Source organism: Bos mutus, chromosome 28 (assembly GCF_027580195.1).
Source record: "Bos mutus isolate GX-2022 chromosome 28, NWIPB_WYAK_1.1, whole genome shotgun sequence".
Classification (NCBI taxonomy): Eukaryota; Metazoa; Chordata; class Mammalia; order Artiodactyla; family Bovidae; genus Bos; species Bos mutus.
Genome location: NC_091644.1, coordinates 8,708,817 through 8,734,616, shown reverse-complemented (window position 1 = coordinate 8,734,616; position 25,800 = coordinate 8,708,817). Strand labels below are relative to the sequence as shown.

The 25,800-nt window shown below is 43.4% G+C and overlaps 1 protein-coding gene across 14 annotated transcripts in view; it reads right to left on the bottom strand.

The window, feature by feature from the left end:
- The window catches only part of MARCHF8 (membrane associated ring-CH-type finger 8), a 145,945-nt gene that overhangs the window by 14,983 nt on the left and 105,162 nt on the right, over nucleotides 1-25,800 (bottom strand). For all 14 annotated transcript variants that reach the window (XM_070364834.1, XM_070364843.1, XM_070364837.1 and 11 more), the window contains one exon: nucleotides 10,170-10,220. In XM_070364834.1, coding sequence (XP_070220935.1) covers nucleotides 10,170-10,220 — 51 coding nt within the window. The remainder of the gene's footprint in view (nucleotides 1-10,169; nucleotides 10,221-25,800) is intronic.

The following is a 25,800-nucleotide window of genomic DNA, read 5'->3' as shown; positions in this document are numbered from 1 at the left end:
ATGGAGATTTGGCAATTTCACTCAGAATTACAAATGCATGTGCTGTGTCCCAGCAACCCTTCTTTTAAGAATTCATCTTTACACATATGCAAGAAAAGGTTTGTACAAAACTGTCTGGGAGCAGAGGGCTGACAAGTCATGACTTGTGGGCTTGGACATGAATGTCAATAGTAGTATAGCAAGTCACTGCACTACTGTATTTCTACCAAAAAACAAAAACCCAAACATCAAAATGAATGTTGTAAGAGCCATGTATATTTCCTCCTTTAGAAGAATATGGCTAAATTAAGAAAGCATGTTACATTGTCAGCATAGAGATTTCGGAAGTGAAGAGTTCTGACAGCTACCAAGAGAGAGGTTTTTCCTCTGCAAAGATGGCATTCACCACCTGTATCAGATTGTTATTATCCTGTTAACAAATTACCACACACTTAGTGGCTGAAAACCACAAGTTTGTCATCTGGCCCACAGCGCAATGGGACCTCTGCTCAGGGCCTCCGTTCTCTGCGGAGGCTCTGGGGAAGAACGCACTCCCACGTCCATTCAGGCCGCTGGCAGAAGGCAGTTCCCAGCAGCTTTAGGACTGAGGACCCGTTTACTTTCTGGCTGTCAGCCAGGGGCTGCCTGCATTCCCCATCCATCCTTCCCCATCTTCAAGCCCACTCTTGCTTCTAGTCTCTGCCCCCAGGCAGGGAAAGCTCTCTGCCTTTAAGAGCTCACATGATTCCTTTACAATGATCTTGTCAGCAATATCTCTCATCACACTGACAAGCTTCGGGCATCAGAGTGGGACATCTTGGGGTGGGTTGGGGGGTGGCACTTCAGAAATTCTGCTTACCAGACCACCTTACCTTTACTTTCTGCTCAGGAAATTACTAAATGCTTCTGCCCTCCTGCCCTCAAAGCAGGAGACAGAGATCGGGTCCTTACTACCACTCAGCAGGTCTGACTTCAAATAATAAAACCAAATAGCATCTCACTTGGTGTTTAGACACTGCAACGTACAAACTGAGGCAGCATTTCAGCGAACTTTCTGCTCAGCACAGAAGTTTCTCCATGAAAAGAAATGTTTCATTCTGAGAGATTCTTGATTTCTAAAAATAAACACCCAGTTGTATTCAACTTCCAAGATGATCTACAGTTAAAGGACAGGCCAGTTCTGTGGCTGCTCTGATAAATACATGTTGACTCCTGACCAAGGGCTGTGCCAAGAATGAGCTTTCTCAATAGCAATTAATTAAAACTGACCATTAAAAAAGTCAATATAGAATATGTACAATATAGAATTCATGGAGGAGAGTGTACTGAATTCTAAAATGATTTCCATTACAAATGACTCTCAGTATTGTCTGGTGAGTAGCACAAACACTGAATTCTTTTTTTTGGTGGCCTTTTAGAGAGGGTTGGAATTACGTGAATAACAATATATCCCCAGCATAATGAGGGGCCTATGTCACAGCACTGCTAGAGGGAAAGCAGCAGCTGAAGGGGCTCTGCCACGGCCCATCTCACAAAGCAGGTCTTTAAGCTACTGTTGGGAAACTTGCAAATATAACTTGTTTTCAATAAATTACATTGAAGCCAATAGTTTCTGAGCAAAGATGGATTCACATTCCCAGAAGCTCCAATTGTAACCATATAAAGACCCCCAAGTCATCAGAGATCAAATTGCCAACATTCGTTGGATCATAGAAAAAGCAAGAGAGTTTCAGAAAAACATCTATTTCTGCTTTATTGACTATGCCAAAGCCTTTGACTGTGTGGATCACAACAAACTGGAAAAATCTTAAAAAGATGGGAATACCAGACCACCTGACCTGCCTCCTGAGAAATCTGTATGCAGGTCAAGAAGCAACAGTTAGAACTGGACATGGAACAACAGACTGGTTCTAAATAGGAAAAGGAGTACATCAAGGCTGTATATTGTCACCCTGCTTATTTAATTTATATGCAGAGTACATCATGAGAAATGCTGGGCTGGAAGAAGCACAAGCTGGAATCAAGATTGCCGGGAGAAATATCAATAACCTCAGATATGCAGATGGCACCACCCTTATGGCAGAAAGTGAAGAGGAACTAAAGAGCCTCTTGATGAAAGTGAAAGAGGAGAGTGAAAATGTTGGCTTAAAACTCAACATTCAGAAAACGAAGACGATGGCATCCGGTCCCATCACCTCATGGCAAATAGATGGGGAAACAGTGGAAACAGTGACGGACTTCACTTTTGGCTCCAAAATCCCTGCAGGTGGTGACTCAGCCATGAAATTAAAAGACGCTTGCTCCTTGGAAGGAAAGCTATGACCAACCTAGAGAGCATATTAAAAAGCAGAGACATTACTTTGCCAACAAAGCTCTGTCTAGTCAAAGCTGTGGTTTTTCCAGGAGTCATGTATGGATGTGAGAGTTGGACTATAAGGAAAACTGAGCACCAAAGAATTGATGCTCTTGAACTGTGGAGCTGAAGAAAACTCTTGAGAGTCCCTTGGACCGCAAGATCCAACCAGTCCATCCTAAAGGAAATCAATCCTGAATATTCATTGGAAGGACTGATGCTGAAGCTGAAACTCCAATACTTTGGCCACCTGATGCGAAGAACTGACTCATTTGAAAAGACCCTGTTAGTGGTAAAGATTAAATGCGGGAGGAAAAGGGGACAACAGAGGATGAGATGGTTGCATGGCATCACCGATTCAAAGGACATGAGTTTGAGTAAGCTCCAGGAGTTGGTGATGGACAGGGAAGCGTGGCATGCTGTAGTCCATGAAATCACAAAGAGCTGGACACGATGGAGCGACTGAACTGAACAGAATTCACCAGAAATACCATGGTAGAAGGGCTGGGTTTCTGAGTCATTTACTACTCAAAAGGACCCTTTACTACTACAGACTTCTTTTAAATATTTAACTTTTCAAATATAACTGAAATACATTTTTATTTCCAAAAATTCTTGGAGAAAATCCAGAGGTGGTAGCAAAAGCAGTGGCTTTTGACTCCAAAGTCCTCAGTCTGTGTGTGTTCTGGGGCCACCTGGCTAAGCACACCACCTCCCAAGAGCACACCACTCGGCACAGGAATTTAATCATTTAAAAATCAGGCCAACAATCCATAGAGCTCCTACGAGGGTCTTATAAAATCAGAGATGCAGAAATGTGACACACCATTCTCGGAAAGCCCCCACTGAGGAGAAGGCTTCCAGCTATACTCCTAGCTGCTGCTCGCTGGTCTGCAGAGTGAACTTTCAGGTGTTTCTGCGATGAACTGCCCCGTTCCAACAGGCTACCACTGTCCACTCACAGGGGATGAAAAGTTTCTGCTCAGGCTACTCACCTGGCAGGTAAACCTTTGCCCTGGGAAATGCAACTGAGAGGAACTCGGAGACAAGATGAACTCAAACTTAATACTAAGGCTCTTCCTCTAAAGCCAACATGTTAGGTAACAAATGAAATCAGTAATCTCTTTAAGCACATGCCCTCCCTGACCCAAAATCTAAAAGAATATTCAGAGACCTGCCTGAAACCCCACTGCTGCCTCAACATCCCAGGCCCCGCCTCCGTCTCTGCTCTGCGACTCTGCGCCAGCCTCCACCTAGAATCTCACCCACTCCTGCCTCCTCCTGGGGTGCTCTCACACCCCACCCAGCATGACTGGCCCTTCCTCGGCTTCCTCCCCAAAAAAGGCTTTCCACACCTATTATTCACTATCTGTGCACCCTGTTCACTTCTTCCCTGGCACTGTCAAGGTTTATAAGAAGATGTTACAGAACAACACGTTCGTTCAGAAGTCGCTGCTGTTTAGTCCTGCATGGCGCCTTGCACACAGGACGTGTTCAATGAACACTCGTTGAATGAATAAAACAAGGACACTCTGGAGCAACTGCATCTCTGTTAATATGTCTAAAACAGAGGTTCTCCAACTAGTTGGTCTCAGGGTCACTTTACACATTGAAAGAAAAAAAGAAAAACCAATGAGGGCCCCAAAGAGCGTGTGTTTATGTAGGTTACATCAACCAAAGGTTAGAAACTCCCCAACACAAGACTACCAGCTCACATGCTGCTAGTGACAGACAGAAGATACCATCTTGCATGCCACTCAGACTCTGGAAACTCCACTGTACACTTGTGAGACAGCGAGAGTAACAAAAGCAAATCATGTCTTCATATTATTAGGAAACCAGTTTTAGCCTGGCCCCTTATTCTGCCAGGGGGTCCAGAACAAAACTGAAAGCTGCTGGTCTAAAGCTTTAACCAAAGACTCAACTGTGACAAATCCGGAGGAAGAAGGAGAAAACAGAGTCAGTCAATTTGGCAAAAGGAGAGCCAAAGAGCAAGACATTGACCACAGAGCGTCATCAGGACCCAAAGTGAGGCTACATGGTATTCATGATACACATTAAGCAGGCTGTCACCTCTTGACGCCATTAACCCTGCCAATTCATTCTCCTTGTTTCTATTGAATGAAATAAGTACACTGTCTTTGAGATAGCTGCTTTCTTCAGTATAAATTGAGAAAGGCACATCTGCCTTATACTTAACCCACAGGTCTGAGTAAACTGTCTGTCACTGGTTAACTGTGTATTCAGAAACAGAGAGAAGGAGAACTTGATCGTGACAATCAAATCAAGGTGTGTGGCCAGCGAGTCGCCACCCTAAGGCTGTGTTTACATCTGACATGTGACATTCTGCTCCTCCTCATTCCTAGCTAATGGCAACACTAACAGGAAAATATTCAAGAGCTCTAGGCAAGCTCTGCTTGCCAAACAACAGAACAGCTATAATTTTAAGTGTTCATTACATATGTCCAATCTGACTTCTCCCCAGGAATACACGATTAACCAGAGGCAGGCACATGATTCTTGAGATACTTGAATAAAATTACGCAGAGCTCTAAAATATTCCGCTGGGTACGAGCCTTCGGAAACTGCTGGAGCTCAGTCGCCTCACCTGGCCGCAGGGAGGAGGCGGCACACGTGCTCCAGGCTTCTTGAGACGGCTTGCCGCCGCCATCTCCCTGTGGGAAGCACTACTCGTCGTGAACTTGCTCAAGAAATTGTGTCACCTGGACCAAATCCAGTTCCCAGAGTTGAATGAGAATGCTTCCCTCGGGGTAAGCTAATGCCGCGTCTGGGCGCTGCACTGTCCTGCAGATAACTCTCCCAGAGAGGTGTCAGCAGAGGCTCGAGGAAGCACAGCCCCCACAGTGAACCCGGCCTAAGCTGATGCCTTGTATCTGAAAAAATTTCATTTGGACAGAGTGAATTCAAGCCTCCTCAAGGAATCCCAATCTTCCTCTAAAGGATTTCTGGTCAAAGTACAGTGGTCCTCAGGGCTTCTCTGGTGGCTCAGTGGTAAAGAATCTGCCTGCCCATGCAGAAGACGCAAGTCCAATCCCTGGGTCTGGAAGATCCCCTGGAGAAGGCAAAGGCAACCCACTCCAGTATTCGTGGCTGGGAAATCCCATGGACAGAGGAGACTGGCGGGCTCAGTCTATGAGGTCACAAAGAGTCAGTCACGACTTAGCGATTAAACAACAACATGCCAAGTCGCTTCAGTCGTGTCTGACTCTGTGACCCAACGGACAGCAGCCCGCCAGTTTCCTGTGTCCATGGGATTCTCCAGGCAAGAATACTGGAGTGGGTTGCCATGCCCTCCTCCAGGGGATCTTTCTGACCCAGGGATCGAACCCACTTCTGTCTCCTGCACTGACAGGTGGGTTCTTTACCACTAGCACCACCGGGAAGCCTCACCAACAGTGGTCCTCACCGGAACAGCCCCAGCCAACACGGCCCCAGGGTTTACAGGCGCCTACAACTGGATGTCCAGGAGAGCCATCACTCCTACTGACTAAGACTGCAAATACCTTCCTTTTATCTCTACCTAAAGCACTGGATTTCCCAAGGAGGTGACAAACCAGTTTTCTACTACAGTTTAACCCCATCCTGGCCAGCTCCTTTCAACCCTTTAAGTCCTGTTGTAAGCATCCCCTCCTCAGCCAGACCTTCCCTGAGCAGCCCTTCCAACTCTGGTGCCTCATAATTTTGTACCTTAGCCCCTTTTCTTTCCCATTCATGATTCTGCCTAAAGGTATTTTATGGACATCTGCTTATTCCTCTCTCCTCTGTTTAGCTCAGCATTCAAAGCATAATGTCTGGCACAGAGTTATGTGCAGACAAAATCTGAATTCATGTAATACTCCTAAACACCACACTGGGCCTCCTTGTACACCTGACAGTTGAGGGTACTTTATGCCAGGTGATGAGCAGCTTGCAGGTGGGGGGCAGTAATGGTACAATACCCCTGGACAGGGAGTCAGGTCACCTCACCCTTACATGGCAGGCCTTCCAGGAGCAACCTCTGCGACCACCTGAGTCCCCCGGAAGGCCACGTCAGTACCTGGGCACATCCCCCCACCAGCTCGCGCTCCAAGTAACCCAGGAGTGATGGCCATCAGTCAGAGGCTGCCCATCACTCCGACAGCAGAGACCCACCTCACGCCCTCCCTTCTCTCCAACACAAAGCCTCCCAAATCCCACTGCCTGTCAGAGCTCTAGTTCACAAAGGGCAGAATCAGCACCAGTGGTGGTTGACAGAATAAGAGTTTAGGCGACATAACGAAGAACATTTTGTAAGCTTTTTAAACGGAGTGTAACGCAGACTGCACGTGACTGACTGACATGAGCACAGGCCAGCCTGAAACCCGGGCACAGGCCGAGTCGGCAGGAAGCGTCTCTTGACAAAAACAAAACCTCAGGTAGCATAACCTGTCCATAGACTGACCTCCCCTTGTATCTTCTAGTTCAAGGGTAGGAAGCATCTGCTTAAGTATATCTGCCACACTGAAGACAGGAGTTTTACATGTCTTGGCCTAAAAGTAGCCTCAAATAACAGGCTTGTTTTATAAACAGAACAAGCAAGAGCTGCATTCTCAAAAGCAAGTGTCATAGCAGCCCCGCCCTCTGTTCTTCAGCCCCATTTAACTTGCTCATCCCTAACATACTTACAGAGAAGGCACTGGCACCCCACTCCAGTACTCTTGCCTGGAAAATCCCATGAACGGAGGGGCTTGGTGGGCTGCAGTCCATGGGGTCGCTAAGAGTCAGACACGACTAAGCAACTTCACTTTGACTTTTCACTTTCATGCATTGGAGAAGGAAATGGCAACCCACTCCAGTGTTCTTGCCTGGAGAATCCCAGGGACGGGGGAGCCTGGAGGGCTGCAGTCTATGGGGTTGCACAGAGTCGGACACGACTGAAGTGACTTAGCAGCAGCAGCAACATACTTAAGGAAGCTTTTGCAACAAAATTTCGTGCTGAGATCACTGCGAAGTTAGCTGTGTGCGCAAACAATACTCCCCACTTCTGAAGTTTTCTTTTGATCCCAGTGAAGTGTGCAGGAATTCCTGCTGTTGAAATGCAAGAAGCCCAAATCTCCTTTCTGAACTATGGAAAAAAAGCTTTGGGCTTTCACAGTTCTTCATTAACTCTGAAGTAACACTGTAATTAAAAAACAAAGTTAAAGTCGCTCAGTGGTGTCTGACTCTTTGCAACCCCATAGACTGTACAGTCCATGGCATTCTCCAGGCCGGTACACTGCAGCGGGTAGCCTTTCCCTTCTCCAGGAGATCTTCCCAACCCAGGAATGGAACCCAGGTCTCCCACATTGCAGGCGGATTCTTTACCATCTGAGCCACAAGGGAAGCCCAAGAATACTGGAGTGGGTAGCCTATCCCTTCTCCAGATCTTCCAGACCCAGGAACTGAACCGGGGTCTCCTGCATTGCAGGTGGATTCTTTACCAACTGGGCTATCAGGGAAGCTATACCTCAATTAAAAAATACATTATTGTTAAAAAATGCTAACCATCACCTGAGCTTGATTCAGCAAATCACAGTAGTAACATCAAAGACCACCAATCACAGATCACCATAACAAATACAATAATAGTAACGAAAAAGCTTGAAATATTTGGAGAATTACCAAACTGTGACACAGAGACAAGTGAGCAAATGCTGTTGGAAAAACGGTGCTGATTGACTGCCTCGAAGCAAGGTTGCCACAAACCTTCAATTTATAAAAAATGCAACATTTGAAAAGTGTAATAAAGTGAAATGCAATAAAACAAAGCCTGCCTGCAATTCTTCAATCAGGAGTGAAATAATAAGAAGACTGTCCTGATCCAATCAACTGAAGGTCTCCAGGGTTGAACCAAGTTTAGCAAGAGTCACTTTATTTATTGACTCACAACATTGAGGAAGCCGCCACACGGCTTCTGGCAAACATTATCGCTAAGACTCACAACAAGCCTGAAGGTCGCATTATTATCCTAATTTTACTCCTCAAAAAATTAAAGTTCAGAGGAGTATCCCTACTCAAAGTCACATGGCTGGTAAACCTTTGTTCACCTTACCCTAAAACCCTCACCAAGTAGCTTAGAAGGCCCACACCCCAGGTCTGTGTCAAGCCCATAAAATGTTCCTCTAGACACTGTTGCAGAGTTGTGTCTAGAGAAACATTTTGGACAGCTCCTTCAACAAGTCATAGGTCAAAACTGGCCATTTTATTCTGACAGTAACGATGCACCACTGCATGGTTCTACAGCTCCTGCATTCCTGGCTGAAGGAACAGCAAAGGGAAGAAAAGGAGGCTGGGACAGCAGACAGTATTCACTGAAAGGCATTTATATGAGGGGGCTAAAGCCACCCCCACTGATCTGGGGGAAGGCTTCCTAGGTGGCGCAGTGGTAAACAACCTGCTTGCCAACACAGGAGACGTAATGAGATGCGAGTTTGATCCCTGGATCAGGAAGATCCCCTGGAGAATGAAACTGCTACCCACTCTGGTATTCTTGCCTGGAAAACCTCACAGACAGAGGAACCTGGCGGGCTATAGTCCATGGAGTCACAAAGAGTCAGACATGACTGAGCGACTTTACACACACACACGGGTCAGCAATGAACCAAGAAGCACTCTGTAAATATTGTTCAGGCACACTAAGCACTATGGATTTTCTTTTTATGCAAAACTCAGTGGCAGAATGTCATGGTTAGATCACAAGCATGCCTAAGAACAGACCGATTAATGTCTTAGAGGATGTTCTACATTCTACATTCTACTTTTAATTCCAAAGGATACTACAGAGTGATCTGAATAGAAGGACACGCGGCATATAACGTGGCTTATTCTAAAGAACGAGGCCTGCGGCGCGGCCGGGTCTCCCCACGCTGCCCACCTGACCAGCCTGGGAGAGGGTCCACCCTTGCCAGGAGCCTTCCCAGACGCGCCTGCAGGACACGGGGGGTCGGAGCCTGTGTCTGGGCTGAGAGGTGAGCAGGGCACGTGAACAAGCTCACTGGCACGGGAGATGCTGTCTGTAGGCTCTGGGGTCACCCCAAGCATCCGATGTACTCCTGACAGACTACCCAACTGACTATCCCACAGGTGATCGGGCTGGCTGGCTGATTCACCCTCTCTGCCCTCCTTTTCCTAGCCACGTTCCCGCTGGCATCCAGCTGTGATCCAGTTCTCAGCAGTGAGATCTAAGCAGAAGTCAGGCAACCGAGTGGGGCTTCTGGGAAAGCTGGTGCCTTCTGGCTGAAAAGGGTCACTCTCAGCTGACAGACTGCACAGCTAGAGTGTCAGCTAAGGTCCAGCTCCCACCGCAAGACCATCAGGTGTCAGACAAGAGGATGACAGTGTGCCAAGGAAGATGGCACACAGGAAGCAGAAAGAGCTTGGGTCCCCGGCAACATCTGTGAGAAACAACACACCAGCCACGAAGCATCCACCTCCAGACATCTTGTATCAGAACCACATACATCCAAGATTATTTAAGTCAGTAGAACTGTTGTTACTGTCTCTCAAATGCATTCCTAATCGAGGTGACAGATTCTCTGATAGCTGAGAATTTTTACCTGAAAGTAAATGATTTCTACTGGAAGAAATAGGGTTTTCTCCTATTACTCACTCCCCTCAAACACATGCTCAGAACTGCCTCCCTAGAAAAATATAACTGTTATATACCTCACATATAACCCGGTTCCAGAGCAGATTAAAGCCATGTATTGAGATCTTTATGTCTTCAAAAGAGTATAAAACACACACCAGGTATAAATATGAAAGAAAAGAATATAAAAACCCCAGGCTATAAAAATAACATATTTCAGTGGCACCCTACCTTAGAAATGTTGCTTGAATGACTCATGGAATGTCCCAAAGTCTTCTCATTCTGCAAGAAAACCAAATAGGTTTAGGTTTACCTCACCTAAGGCATCAAGTTTTGATTAAAATGGGCTAACAAGTAACTGAACCTAACGATTCTACTAACACATTGTTCCCTCAATTAGAATTTGCTGTGCACCAACTACTGTGTACAGGGCCAGCTATTAGACACTGGAGAATTTGGCAAGTATGAATAAAACAAGAGTCTTTTCCCTAAAGGAACTTATTAATAAGAAAAGGACAGGAATTTTGAGCTAACTGTAAAATACGAGGGCAAGACGTATCTTAAGAAGCCTTCAAGAGGAGGTTCAGAGGGGTGAACTGTGTTCCCAGTTGTGTGTGATGTGGTCCATGCGGTGAGGAGCTGCTGTAGGACAGGGACAAAGAAAACAAGGCCCAAGCCCCTCACAAAGGCTGGCTGGAAAGTGCCAGTGCCCTGCAGGGGCGCAGCTCACACCCACTCCCTCAAGCATACTCCTCCTGGAGTAGAGACAACGGGGTCCTGCTGGTCTCCTCCCTCTCACACTCCCCTACCTTCAAGCTGCACAGTCCTTTTATCAAATTCTTCCCCACCAAATGCCTCTCAATCTCAAACCTCCCCACCCACCTCCAATTATGTTGATGCCCTAACTCTAAATACTGAGAATGTGACTACATTTGGAGATGGAAGTCTTTAAAGAAGGAACTACTAAAATGAGGCCATTAGGGTGGGCCCTAAAGCAATATGACTGGTGTCCCTATAAGAAAAGCAAATTAGGACACAGATATACGAACACAGGAGACAGAGGAAGAAGACAGCCATTTATCTACGCATTAAGGAAAGAGGTCCACAAGAAAAACCTAACCTGTTGACACCTTGATCTTGGACTTAAAACTTCCAGAACAATAAGAAAATACATTCCTGTTGTTTTTAACCATCCAGTCTATGGTACTTTGTTATGATATCCCTAGCATATGAATACAGCAATACTCCACACTATAAAACTGTAAAAAAAAAAAAAACCAGAGAGAGAGAATGTTCCAAATGTAAATATGATTTTTAAAAATAATACAGTAACTTTCCTGCATCCACTCAGGCTTGCTCTAAATAAAATGAGTTAAAAAAAAAAGAAAAGAAAACTACTGGAAATGGAGACGATCTTATGTGTATTTTTAAGATTATCTATTCTCCATTCAGTTCACATGCCAGGCAATACCCACGGCAAAGACCACAAAATGCTGAGACGGAGGTGGAATTCTTTTATCAGAAGGAAGTACAAAGGAGCGGATGGATCATATAAAAACTCCTTTGAGGAAGAGCTGATTCCATTCCACTAAGGCTCTCCTTCAAGAAAGCTGGCCACCAAGAAAATTCTGATTTTCTCCTTCCCCTCAATCCATCAAGTCACAGATTGCTTTGACTTTCATACAGTTTGCTTCTGTACACTTGGTATCACTAAAGTGATTATGAAGAAATGTTTCAAGACCTCCCAAGTAGCCTGCCACTCAGCACATGTTTTGGCAATATTGTCTTGTCTTTATAGCAATGTGTTTGTGTAATTTGGGGAATAATTTTATTATATTCTCCCTTACTTTATAAATCTGAGTACAAATAGAGGTTCATATCTCTTCAAAGTAATACAGTATGACAATGTTCTTAAGTGTTTAGTTTCATGGACTGTTTCTTGGGCTTAAGCTCATCACTTAGCTAGCTGTAAAGGAAAAGAATAAAATTATAAAGAATGTTGAAGGTGTTGGCAATATATCACCAATATCTATTTCTCTGGAAAATGAGAATCCACAGGCAAGGTGAATCTACAAACATGGAAGTTTCACTCATGAGTCGAGAACGCCCTGGCGACACACACAGGACACTGCTGCAAATCCAACCTAAAGGCTCATCTGCTGGCGATTTACTACTAAATTTTAATTTAGTCTACTAAATTAAAACAAAGATACCATATGCTTTGTATTATTTGTACAGAAAACCAATTATAACCGCTATCAAATTACCTGCTTACAAGAAATAGCCAGTTTAACACCGTCTGGAGATCTACAGAGAAGTTCCAAGCAGCAGAAATTCATGCCCTAGACCTTCCCAACATTCATCATTCCATAGGGAATGGTACTGAGTGGGGAGAGCCTAGCTGTTAAGCTAGGTAACATTATAAATCAAGATTGAGATCTAAAAGTTGCTCTTTACCTTATGAACTTGAGAAATAAGCTTAATGATGTAAACTTTATCCAGTTTTCCTTGTTAGAACAATTCATTATTCTACAGGCCCCAGAGCCCCGGAAGACACAGATGTTTAAAGCCTCAGTATTTGGTACTGCTTCTGTACTATTTGGTAGGAAATTAACAATTCAGTTCCAGTAGACCGTAGTTTTTTTAAAACATTGCTACATTTATTTGGACTAACTGAAAGGAAGCAAGTCCCAGGATTCATTCACATCAGTTTCTCATTCATTCCGTATTTATCTACTACGCGACTGCCACATACAAACACCGTGTCGTGCACAGGGCACTGACAGAAACCAGGCCAGCTCCGAGGCCTGCACCAGGGGCCGCAGTGCCACAGCAGCGCCTGAAGCAGCGTTCCATGAGGAGCGCACAGCTAGGGAAGAGGAGACCGACGCAGGGAAGCGCGCGCACCAGCGGGCAGAGCGGGACGCCGGCCCTCCTACAGTCAAAGAGCGTCAGGTTTCCGATGAGAAGAGGGAAAGTTTACCGAACACCAGTATCAAGAACTGGAATGAGGAATAACAGAGAGAGAGCGCGTTTCGCTGCAGCTCAGGCTGAAACTAAGCTTCAGTGCCCAAGCGACAGAACCCTGGCAAGCTGTCTTCACACAGCCTCTAGCACATTCCGTGACTGCCCAGCGGGCACCACCAGGTTCAGAGGAGAGCCTCACTGCCTGCTCCCTCCTCAGAGAAGGATGCCACACCACACACCTCCCAGCTGACTCTCAGCTCTGCCTCTCTTCGTGGGCTCTTTTTCTCTACATTAAACAAGAAAACTCCTCAGAACACAGCTCCTCTTCTCATCTGCTGCCTCTCTCAGACCAGTCCTTCCGAAACTTGGTACGTTTGAATTACTCAGGGATCTTGCTAAAATGCAGACTGTTAGGTCTGAGGACAGTTGAGATTCTGGGTTTCTAATGGGCTCCCAGGTGACTCCCAGGCTGCTGGCCTCCAGGCCACATTTTAAGATGCAAGTTTGATTGTAAATCCTGGGCCAGAATAATCCATATAGGATCTGACTCATTTTTTAGAAAAGTGAATCATGACTCCTGACAATGTAAATTTCTCTTTAAAAGATGGCAGTGAGCTCATAATTGAGTTAATACAAATAAATAAATCAGTCAGGAAACAGATTGATAAACAAGTTTGAGAAAAACAGTTTAAGGGTATAAGAAAGCAAAGTTCTGTTAATGTTAAGAAGTTACCAAATCACTAAGATAAAGAGAATCTCTGTTGAAAACTATGGGACATTTCCCAATTTAATCAGTTCTGTCAATGATTTTGCAAGTCTATGTGTGACTCCAATGAAATGGACCTGGGGCAGAGCCAAGACGCAAGCCTGCTGAGACCAAACACACCGTGGAAGAAGCCGAGGGCTCACAAGAAGACCATGGAGTGAGGCGTCTAAGCACGTCTTGGGGAATCTGCACAAAAGTGAAATGACAGAACTTCCCTGAAACTCTGACCACAACCAGTTAAGTCATTAAACACACACACACCCCAGTTTATGTGTAAAAGACACTGGTAACTACCTAACCAAAATCCATCATCTCCAGCAGAACTCCAACATTGTTCTGAGCAGCAACAGAATCAAAAGTTCTCACTTTCTCAAACTATTTTGCAGTTAAGGGTAAATATGCAAGACAGTTCTAAAGATATCACCCTTGATGTTTTCTGGGAGCACATTTTCCTTTCCTGATGCAGCTGCTATTCCGTTCTCTAGCATGCCTCCCGCCCTGCTCCACCCTCGAGGGGTGCAGCAGTATATGCCACGCACACCCCATGGCACACGCCCGGGGGGACAGCAGGTGCAGCAGTATATGCCACGCACACCCCATGGCACACGCCCGGGGGGACAGCAGGTGCAGCAGTATATGCCACGCACACCCCATGGCACACGCCCGGGGGATGGCAGGTGCAGCAGTATATGCCACGCACACCCCATGGCACACGCTCGGGGGATGGCAGGTGCAGCAGTATATGCCACGCACACCCCATGGCACACGCCCGAGGGGACAGCAGGTGCAGCAGTATATGCCACGCACACCCCATGGCACACGCCCGGGGGGACAGCAGGTGCAGCAGTATATGCCACGCGTACCCCATGGCACACGCCCGGGGGGACAGCAGGTGCAGCAGTATATGCCACGCACACCCCATGGCACACGCCCAGGGGGACGGCAGGTGCAGCAGTATATGCCACACACACCCCATGGCACACGCCCGGGGGACAGCAGGTGCAGCAGTATATGCCACGCACACCCCATGGCACACGCCCGGGGGACGGCAGCACCATTAGTCTCAGGACTCCTTCACAACATAAAAACTGTTGAGAACTCCAAAAACCTTTTGTTTACGTGGATTACACCTATGGATATTTACTATATTCAAAATTAAAATGGACGATTTAAAAAATAGGTATCTCTTAATTCATTTATTTTTTTTTAATTTTATTTTTTTAAAAAAATCACATGCTCCCCATCCTGAACCCTCCTCCCTCCCAAGAATAAACCCAGTTAAATAACATTTCTATGAAAACCAACTATTTTTTCCAAACAAAGTTAGCAGAGTAGCATGTTTTTACATTTTTATAAATCTTGTTATTGTCTAATTAATAGAAGACAGCTGGATTCTCAAATCTACTTGCACATTCAATCTCCTCTGATACATGGTTTTGACTGAAGACTCTTTGGCGTTATACAGTTATGAAGTTAGAAAAGGAGTATGCATTTTAACAACCATGAAACAACTATGGTATTACTTTGTACTGCATAAAAACTCAGTAATCACCTGGGATGCAGACTCTGGTATTAATGAACTTTTAATACTCCAGTAAAATCAACTGCTCCATCTTTCTTTGAAACAATATCTTAACCATGCATGACTCTGTAACATCACACACTGGCCATTTAGAAATTACTGGCTCACTGAATTATGCAAATCTCCAAGATTAACACATTGTATTATGCAATATCAAAAAAACCACACTTATTAATATGACCATCAACTGTATCAGAAGAACCTTTAATTATCGCAAAGCGACTAAGCTCACAGTGGTGGATAATGTTTATCATCAATTTTAAAATGAGTAGTCATTGCTTTTCAAGTACCCATGATCTGATTTCTCTTTTAAATGTTCAAATCTCCTGAAAACCTCTGGGTTTTGTCTACACAAAATCAAATCCTAAATGTAAAATAAAATACAATAAAAATTAACCTCCAATTAAAATAAATAAATTTATATTAAAAAAATAAAAATTTTTTCATATAACATAAAAAAAAAAAAATTCATGATATCTTTTGCTCCTAAACCTGTCTTTGAGATTTCCCAAGGGGCCCTGAAAAATGACAAAAATGTATCTTTTTTTGTATCCCTATCCTATGAAGGGAGAGGTACTGAGACTCGTTTTACTTGATTTGTTACTACTGATGAAATCCATAAGAAGTCAGGAGTGAAAAGAGATTCGTGAGCGAGATATACTCATGCTCTATTATATTGTTGTTGTCAGACATGATTTCTGTTTTTTTAATGTTAACTTGGTCACTACTTTAAATATTTGAATCTAGCATCATCTAGGCCAAGGTTTTCAGTTGGGGATTCCCAACACTTTCTATGGAGTTTCATTAATATACAGGAAGTTTAGGACCTATTCCAGGCTTACTGAATCTCTTTACTTGACAGCCCTGATAAATCTGTGTTGTATTCATGGTATGTTAATGTCTAAGGATTATAATATCTCAAGATTTTTTTCTCTGCAAAGTTTATGCTCACTCATTTTTATAAACCAGATATACTGTTCACTGCATTCTTTGAACACAGAGTTAATTATGTTTATAATTATTTCTCCAAAACTGGGGGGTTGACTTAATTATCATGCTTTGCATGTGAGAGAAATAACCAAATTTCCCTGCCAGTTACATTTTTCTAAAAGAAATTCTATCAAATATTTCATTTTTAAAATGATCACTAACAGAGTAAGCAGAGCCATTTAAGTCTCTGTCATCTACAAACACTTTCTATTTATTTCAGTCTGATGTTTCCCTGAAGCCCCTCTGCAATCAGCTACAGGCTAGATGGCTGTGTCAGAGGCTCACTGCAAAGGACTCTGCCAGGTACTTTTCAGCACAGCCTTCTGACAGCATCATTTAAACAACTCTGAGACCACACCAGTGGACCAGGCCATGATTTCCAGAACTCGTATCAAGAGTCAATGGAATAAGAATTAATCAAATAAGGTTAAATGAACTGCTGGAATATTGTTAGTCTTGTTTAAGCTTTCTTGATATTGTCTGAATGTTCTATTTTCTAAATATATAAGGAAGCCCTTTCTCTTTCCTTTAACTCACAATTCAATAGACTCTGCTTTCATAAACTGAAACAAAATAACTCCTGTCAATGATCTTATTCTTCCTGTCTGAGCCCTCCAGAATTCAGAAACTCTTACTGCATATTCTTATTTTCGTAGACATAAAGTTATCTGCATAGGTTTCAATAAGAATCTGTCTTCTTTCTTACCAGGACATAATTGGAAACACTGAGTTTGCAACCAAGCTCACATTTGAGGATGGTGTTCATTCAATCAGATATGACAAGGCACATTTCAGGAACTTAGGTTACATTCTTGGAGCCATGAATGCAAAGCCTTTTGGGGAAGACTGGCTTACAGGGTTTCCAGCCTTACAGATAAGAATGGAAAGCCACTTGCTGGCAGACCCAGAAAACTTGAAATATTTATGAAATATCAAGAAATTAGAAATTTTTATAGGTACTGTAGGTGAAATTGGATAGCAAGTTCTTGGCTTGGCTACCTACAGTTAGGACCACAATTAATGAAGCTTTAAAAAATCCAGTCTGATATTCCTTAGAAAAACTTAAGAGTAAAACAAACTTAAGAAGGACTGTAAGAGACATTAACACTTTTATTGTGCCTATATATATAAATCATTAGGCCAAATATAATAGTATCTTAATTTTGATCAATAGTAATTCTTCTATGAGGTTTTATTTTTTTATCAAAAGAGAGAAGGAAAAAATGTTGAGTTTCAGTTGAAAACTATTGAGCTGTGTGCAATTCTTTCTACACTGTAGATACTTGACAGATGTCCTATCTGAGAGTGACTTTGACTTCCACCCCTCACCCCCATGGAAAAACCAGTTTTTATCTCCATTTGAAATTATCTCAATATTTCCTTTACATAAATTGATGCTCTTTTGACTCTTTCTTTGAACTGCTTAAGCATCAACTTAGTTCTTTCATATCACATGAATATAATAAATTCCTTAACATGTGTTCATGAGAATCATGATTTCACCCTTTCCTGAAATATTTTTTCTGCTTTTAAGCTCATCTTATCTGTTTCATTCTTTTTGTATCTGGTAAAACACACAGAAAAACGATCACTCCAACCATTCTAAAGGACACAATTCAGTGAAACTTAGTACACCTGGAGCGTGCAGCAACCACCTTCACTCTCTAGTTCTAAAACATTTTTCATTCCCCTAAAATGAAACCCCACTCCTCTCTTTCAAGCCCCTCCATAACAATCACTTATCGCTTCCTATCTCTGGATTTTACATAAATGGACTCAGGCAAAAAATAATGTGGCCTTTTCTGTCTGGTTTCTTTTACTTGATATAATGCTGTCAAAGCTCACTGATTACTTTATCCTTTTTTGCAGCTATATAACATTCTATTGTTTGGATTTACCACATTTTGCTTATCCCTTTGAGAAGGAAAAGAGAAAGAGATCCTTCTCTGTCTCTATACACATAATGTTTTATTAAGGCAGCCCAAGCAGACTAACACAGTTGGTAAAAAGGATTTGGAAAAATTAGGCAACAATCTCTACCTGAAAAATAAAAGCAAAACCTAGGCAGTTTTAAGGAATAACAAAAACAGCACAAAATATCATTTTACCAAAAAATTCAAATTTAAAATAAAATTTAGGGCACATTTAGTCATTACAATTTTAACTCAGAAAAAAATATGGTGAAAACCCTGCAATTTCTAAAACAGTATTTCAACAAATGGACTAATGCAATAAGTAACGCAAAATAGTTGCCTTCAGTGACATACAGTCCAAACTCATAACAGTGTGATTATCTGCTTCATTTTTTAAAGTATACTGTGACAACAACAAAGTGACAAGCAGCTAAAAAATCTGAGTTTGTCAAGCATAAAACCCTATCAGCTAACCAAGCATTTGTTCTTGGGCCATTCATCTAGGTTTTCTGGATTCAGTTTTGTTCTTTATAAAGTGGGTTTGTGTGGGAGTGGGGAGGAGAGAGAGGTTAACAGAGATAACTTCTTTTCATTGCACAAGGAGCTCTCAAATGTGATATTATCTATGAGGAATAAGTTGCCCTGCTTAGTTCCACTCAGCACCACATACACTGCTATCTTAAACTTACCCTAGAAGTTATGAATAAACAGGTTTATAGTTTAAAAAGCCTCTGACATAGACAAATAAATTCAATACCTTTTAAAACGTTACATGTAACATGGCATGATTATATCCCTAATAATGTATTGACGAAAATAATCCTTTTCAAATCTATTTTTCCATTAAGTAATTTTCATTTTTTGAATATAAAGTAAAATGAACAATTTTAATTCCTGCTATTTTAAAATTCTTTATATATCCAAAAATACATAAATCCTTGAAGTCAGCTGAAAAATCTTTATCAATAAAATTCAGACTACATTTTAATAAAAGTTATTATAAAACAATTTCCCTGATACCGGGTTTTTGAGAATTCTCGAGTAAGTAACTGTTGCTTCAGTTTATTCTTTTTGTTGGCTCAGAATATTATGCACTCAAATTCATGTGTAATTTTATGCCAGTTTACAATCCATATAGATATGATTAATAATAAATACTAGTTATCACTTTAAAAGTTACAGAAATTGTAACACTGTGAGTACTACCACCTTTGCAGGAATGATTCTAAGCATTCTTTAGTATAGACTGTTCTCACGTAGGGAACACATTCATCAGCCACTATGTGCCTGCTCTGTTCCAGGCCCTTGGGAATGATGAGTGAACAAAATAAAGATCCCTTTCTCTTGTGGAGCTTAAGAAATGATGCAGAAGGAGACTGCTGATCTTCTCTGATTGTGTCGGAGCTCTCAGTGCATGTGTTTAAGGGATGTTTGCTTACTTAAGAGTTTCAAACTATAAACAGTATTTCATTATCAAATATATATACCCCATTTGGCCCAGATTCCTGGAGACTGACTTTTTGTATCTCTACTATTTTTGTCCCTCCAGCTCAAGAGCATTTGATAGCCTCAGCAAGGTTGACAGACAGAGCATCCATACAAAATAAGACAGACGCGCAAATGGCAACATCAGAACGTCCCTGCAAATGAAATCACATGTCTGGCTTACTGAGAAAGATAGCGCAAGAGTGAGACAGCGCACGCACGCAGACACACACACACACAGTCAATAATACCAACAGACAGAACAAAGGCCCTTTGTCACTGTTCCATCTCTTATGCATTTTCCATCTTATGAGAAGCTAAAAGACCTTCCCCGAATGAATGCTCCGGCAGAAAGGACCAAGGTGCTTTTCCTCTGGAAAACACAATGGACCCTGCAGCTGCAGTCACTCACATCATAAACCAAGTTGTCTTTCTCATGATTTTCTAAAGCCATAGTTCCACGATTTTAAATTACATGACCAATATTAAGTCAATAAAAAAGCCGTGTTTTTTTAAAAAGCCATGTTTTTTACACCAGGAGTAGAAGATAGCATTAAAAAACACACTATAACTTATAGACTTACTTGTGTATTTGAAGCAAGAATACTTCTCACAATTTCAAGGAACAGTTCTGTCAGAAACAAAGTACATACTTGAAAAGTGGAAATAAACTGCTAAGCCTGTCTAGCTGGCGACCTTACCAATGAGGCACCCTTGGCGCAACTCCAGTTCTCTGCAGACTTGTTCCATGAGGCCTAATGGCATCCCTAAGATGGATGAGAAATCCGGCTACTGCGAGCAGGGCAGTCCTCCTACCTGAAGCTTCATCTCTGGCAAGAAGCATCAGGGAGTCCTCAGGGAAGCTCTCCGCCAGCAGCATGCTCCCTGGTCCCGCCTGCGGTGCACAGCAGCTGCCGCCCCACAGCTGCCAGCAGAAGCACTCCGTCCCTGCTGCCGGACTTGTGAGGGCTTGCTGGAGCCCCGGCATGCCACTCCTGTGATCCACTGGACTAACTACTTCCTCCAGCTGATTTCCCAGGAACTAGGTAGTGAATGAATAATTCATGACAAGTCCATTCCAGCAACCAATTTCTGCTCTACCATCCACTACTCCCCACAGCAATTTATAGTGTAAGGATTCTAAACCATGCTTGGTGACAAGCAAGACACAAAAGTTCAGTATTCTGGTCAACTAAAGTAAACGTTCGTGGATTTGTTTGCTCTTCTTTCAAGCTAACCTATCACCCGGACTTACTTGAGAGATTTTTTTTTAATGTAGAAAATGTCAATGATTAACCATAGATGTCTGACAGAACACACACACAAAATTTTTTTTCCATAGAACCTGTCCTACAAAGCGGGTTCTGGTTGTAGGAAAAGCAGTTTGCCCTGAGCTCAGCAGGTCAGGATTTACATTTAACAAAGACCAGTTCCTGCAAAGCCCAGAAAATCGTCGTGTGGTGGGGGAGGGGAGCTTTTAGTATCACTGCCAGGAAACAAATTGCTTCAAAGGGGAATTTTCCTGGTCTCTCAGGCTATAAATAAATCTTTCATCTCATTGGTATTCTTCTAGAAAGAACATGAACATTCATTTTTGCCATTTGTCAATGCTTACACATTTCCAAATGAGTGCTGTCTAAAGTGGTCAGTTTTCTGCAACAAAAAAAACTAATTCCAAGAGGAACTTGAACAGAAAAACTGAAGGCCCATACTTCTAGTTCAGCTCTGTCTCCAGGAACTCCAATGGCCACACCTTCATTTTCACCTGTTTCCATCTTTGTTTTTTTTTCCTTCTGCACTCACTGAATTTCTCAAGACTGCGCTCTGTCAGTAAGTTAATTTTTCAGCCATGATTATTCCGTTCCTTTGCTGTTGTTGTTTAGTCAGTAAGTCATGTCCGACTCTTTGAGACCCCACGGACCACAGTCCACCAGGCTCCTCTGTCCATGGGGTTCTCCAGGCAAGAATACTGGAGTGGGTTTCCATTACCTTCTCCAGGGGATCTTCCCAGACCAGGGACTGAACCCGTGTCTTCTGCATTGGTAGGTGGGTTCTTCACCACCGTGCCACCAGTGAAGCCCTAAAGAATGATCTGTAAGGAGTTGATGTAGTTGATGTAGTTTTTAGTCACTCAGTGATTATCACGGAGCCACTAGGGAAGGCCATTCCATTCCTAATTGCTTCTGTGTGTTCTGCAAACTGGTTCTCTCTGAGTCTCCCTGGCTCCGCATTTTCCCCTTTCCACCTCATTCTGTTATTTTATTATCATCATCATTTCCGAGCCAATGTGCTATGAAACTCAGGTTCTTAAAACTCATGCAGAAATTCTCTTCTTTTTTGAAGGGCAATTATTATTTCTTCCAGAACAGACTGCATCTTTTTTCCTCAGACACTGTGCCTTTCTCTTTGCCTTACTGTGAATGCAGGGGCCTGGCCATGTCTTCTGCTTGGCTCAGGACATTCTTCACAGGACGTTCTGTGGAGCACTTCTGCTGGTGAACCCGTTCCCTCCCAGCCACATCCTCAGCTGCTAGCAGCTTTGTGTGGGTGTGCTGGGTGGAAGGGAAGTTCAGGAGTGTGATAAAGGAAAAAGCTCAGCTGGGGCTAGGGCTCCAAGCAGCCTCACTCTGCTCTCTTCTCCCAGGGATGCAGTCTGCTGCTGCTGCTAAGTCATTTCAGTCGTGTCCGACTCTGTGTGACCCCATAGACGGCAGCCCACCAGGCTCCCCCGTCCCTGGGATTCTCCAGGCAAGAACACTGGGGTGGGTTGCCATTTCCTTCTCCAATGCATGAAAGTGAAAAGGGAAAGTGAAGTCGCTGAGTCTTGTCCGACTCTTAGCGACCCCATGGACTGCAGCCTACCAGGCTCCTCCATCCATGGGATTTTCCAGGCAAGAGTACTGGAGTGGGATGCCATTGCCTTCTCCAGGGATGTAGTCTAACATTCTCTAATTTCCGCAATCCTTGTGAGATTTCATTCCCATCAGAATCCGGTTGTTCCTTTGTAATCACTCCCTTTCCTCCTAATCCTGACAACCCCCTGCACACCCCACCCCAATCATGAGTGAAATAAGGGAGCCCTGTCACCCCAGGCTCATGTGCCCCTTCCTCCGCTTACTGTGCTCCAGAGACTGACTTTATCAAGGCTACCTTCCGTCCAGGGTCCTGCTAACTCCCGGCTTACTGATGCAGATAACCGGCACCAGGGTATAGTGTCATTCTTTCTTTTCTCCTCGCCCAGCCTCAACATCTAAAGTACTGATCTCCAGTTTGCTTGTCTGGTCACGTGAGAGAAGCGCCCAGGGGAGTCTCCTGGAGACCCCAGAGTCCTGCAGCACGCACTGCCTGTCCTCAGCCACGCTCCCACTATGCCCGACTGATTTTACAGGATTTTCTCACTATGCTTTTCTCTCATAGAGCTTTTCACAGTGAGAGGCTAAGAATGGCCCTGAGCCAAACCCTCTGAATTTGTGGAAACATTTCATTTCTCTCACTGACCATCAGCTGTGTTCTTTGAATTTGCTGCTAGCATATTTCTGCTAATGTTTTATACATTTGTTGTTCACATATTTAAGTCTAAAAGGATGGATATTTTGAAATTTGGCTTCACTGTGTCATCTTAAAACAGAAGTTACACTACTCAGACAAAAAGAAAGACACCTGATATGGCCACATAAAAAAACAGTTCCAACTCAAAAACCTTATGGCATAACAGACATCAAAAGAGTAGCATTAAAATAAAATGAGTATTATAAATAGAGCGAGTATTATTAGCCTGCCTCCCCTTCTTCCTCCTCAAAGTGAAGTCGCTCAGTCGTGTCTGACTCTTTGTGACCCCATGGACTGTAGCCTACCAGGCTCCTCCGTCCATGGGATTTTCCAGGCAAGAGTGCTGGAGTGGGGTGCCATTTCCTTCTCCAGGGGATCCCGACCCAGGAATCGAACCCAGGTCTCCCGCATTGCCGGCAGACGCTTTACCGTCTGAGCCACCAGGGAAGCCTCAGCAGAGCCCCAGTTCTCTTCAGTACTCCTCTCTCCCCAGCTACCATCTCAGGATGCTGACCCCAGCATTCTGGTCCTGGAGTAGGTGGACTGGCAAGAACCCTCTTCTGGCTCAGGAGGTAAGATCTGCAGGAGGCACCCGGGGAATGCCTTCTCATCCTCAGAGAAACCAACACGCTCTTTCATGTGCAGCCGTGAAGGCCGACAACTAACTACACGTCTGCCTTGAGATGAAGTAAACCGCATTCATGCTAGAGCAGATGGAAAGACAGAACCCGGGTCTTCACGTACGTCCCTGATATGCTGCATCACCACCCCTGAAGCCGTCGTGATGGCATCAACAAAGCACGCCACGGACACCAATTTTCCCTAGACTGTCAGTCAGCTGGTGGCAGGATTATGACTTCGTTAGCATTTAACCAGGTTATCAAAACTCTTTCTTATGGACCACACACATGTACAAATCTACCCTAGGTTTTAGAGGCTTCTTCTACTCCTTAATCCAGGAATGATAGTATGTATATAGCTGTCCCTCTGTATCCACGGAGGGTTAGTTCCAGGCCTCTACGGATATCAAAATCCACAGATGCTCAAGTTCTTTATATAATATGTAATAGCATACAGTCTATATACACCCTTCCATATACCTTAACTCATCCCTAAATTAGTTATGATACCTAAAACAATGTAAGTGTTGTGTAAATAGCTGTGACAAATTCAATTTTGCTCTTGGGAAATTGCTGGAATTTTTTTCTCAAATATCTTCGATCCAAAGTCGGCTGACTTTGCAGATGTGGAGCCTACGGATACGGGGGACTGAGCATATATTGTAAAGGGAGAACTTTCATGAGAAGGGCCTATAACTGTTCTAAGAAGCTAAAACTTCACAAGGGAAGATGTTGGGACACAGTGACATTCAGTTTCCTGTGTTTTCCACGTCCTCCTTGGTAGGCTAAGGCTTAGGGGAACACATCTTAAATATATGTAACACATCTATTTAAGGGTTTTCAACATTCTCCCCATGACAAAACATCAGAGAAGCACAAGGAATTGTGAAGTGATACATGAATTCTATGTGATAAACTAATTCTCCGGTTTTAAGAAAATCATCACCATGGTCACCAATCCACTTTCTTCTATTTTTTAAATTGTAAAGTAAATTTATTGAGTTATCATTTTGTTTCTTCTTACTCTCTCAACTACTATCATCTATTCCTTGACTCATATCCTCTTTTCAAATATCTCTGTCGCTGGGTTTAAAATTCCCACTGACAGAACCATCCTTGATGACCTTAAAACCTACATGTATACAGGTAAAGGTATTTTTCCATACAGTAGCCTCCCTGGCAGTTAATACAAGTGATGGACTCACACATATTCCAAGTACCTCATAAAGAATCCTGATTCCCTTTGGGTGTTGAGGTGAAAGGCTTGATTATTGGAGGGCCAAGTTTTTGTAAGAATTCTGAAGTAGGGCAAGGCAACAGTTGTCAGGCAAGTCCTTCCAGTTTTCATAAGAACTCTGCATCACAGTTGGGGCTGCCCCAGAGCACTTTTGATTCTATGATCATGGTGCATCATGAAATGTAGAAAAGAGAGACCAAAGTGAGGCAGAATGCAGAGTCCACACTTGAGGATATGTGTATTCTCCTTACTACTGACATTCCAACCCAGACCTTCAAACTCTTAAGACAAATGCAATCACACATCCCTGAAGCAGTAGGAATTATAAAAGGGAAGTATCAATAACCCTGCCTGCCTGCAGTCAACACCCATTCATGGACTGGTGAATTCTCTGCCATTGCTCTGAAGACCCTTCATCTGATGAACTTTTACTCCCCATAATCTCGAAACTCGGTCCCTCAAATGTTGCCCAAAACTCTGAATGAGATATCCCGTTTGCTCTGACCTTTATTATAAGCTTATCTGAGCATTTCAGGAGGACTGGACTTCCTCAGCTATTAACAGGTTGCCTGAGGGAGTGCCCTGTGGGAACCTTTCCACATTATCTCTATAATGTCAGTCCTGACCTGGTCAGTTGATTCCAGCTCAGCTGGAAACCATGTCCTCAGACACTGGTAGTTTTCTACCCAGGACCCTCTTCTTTATATGCCACATTCAAGAGCATTTTTTAAGTCGTCAGTATCGTATTGTCGC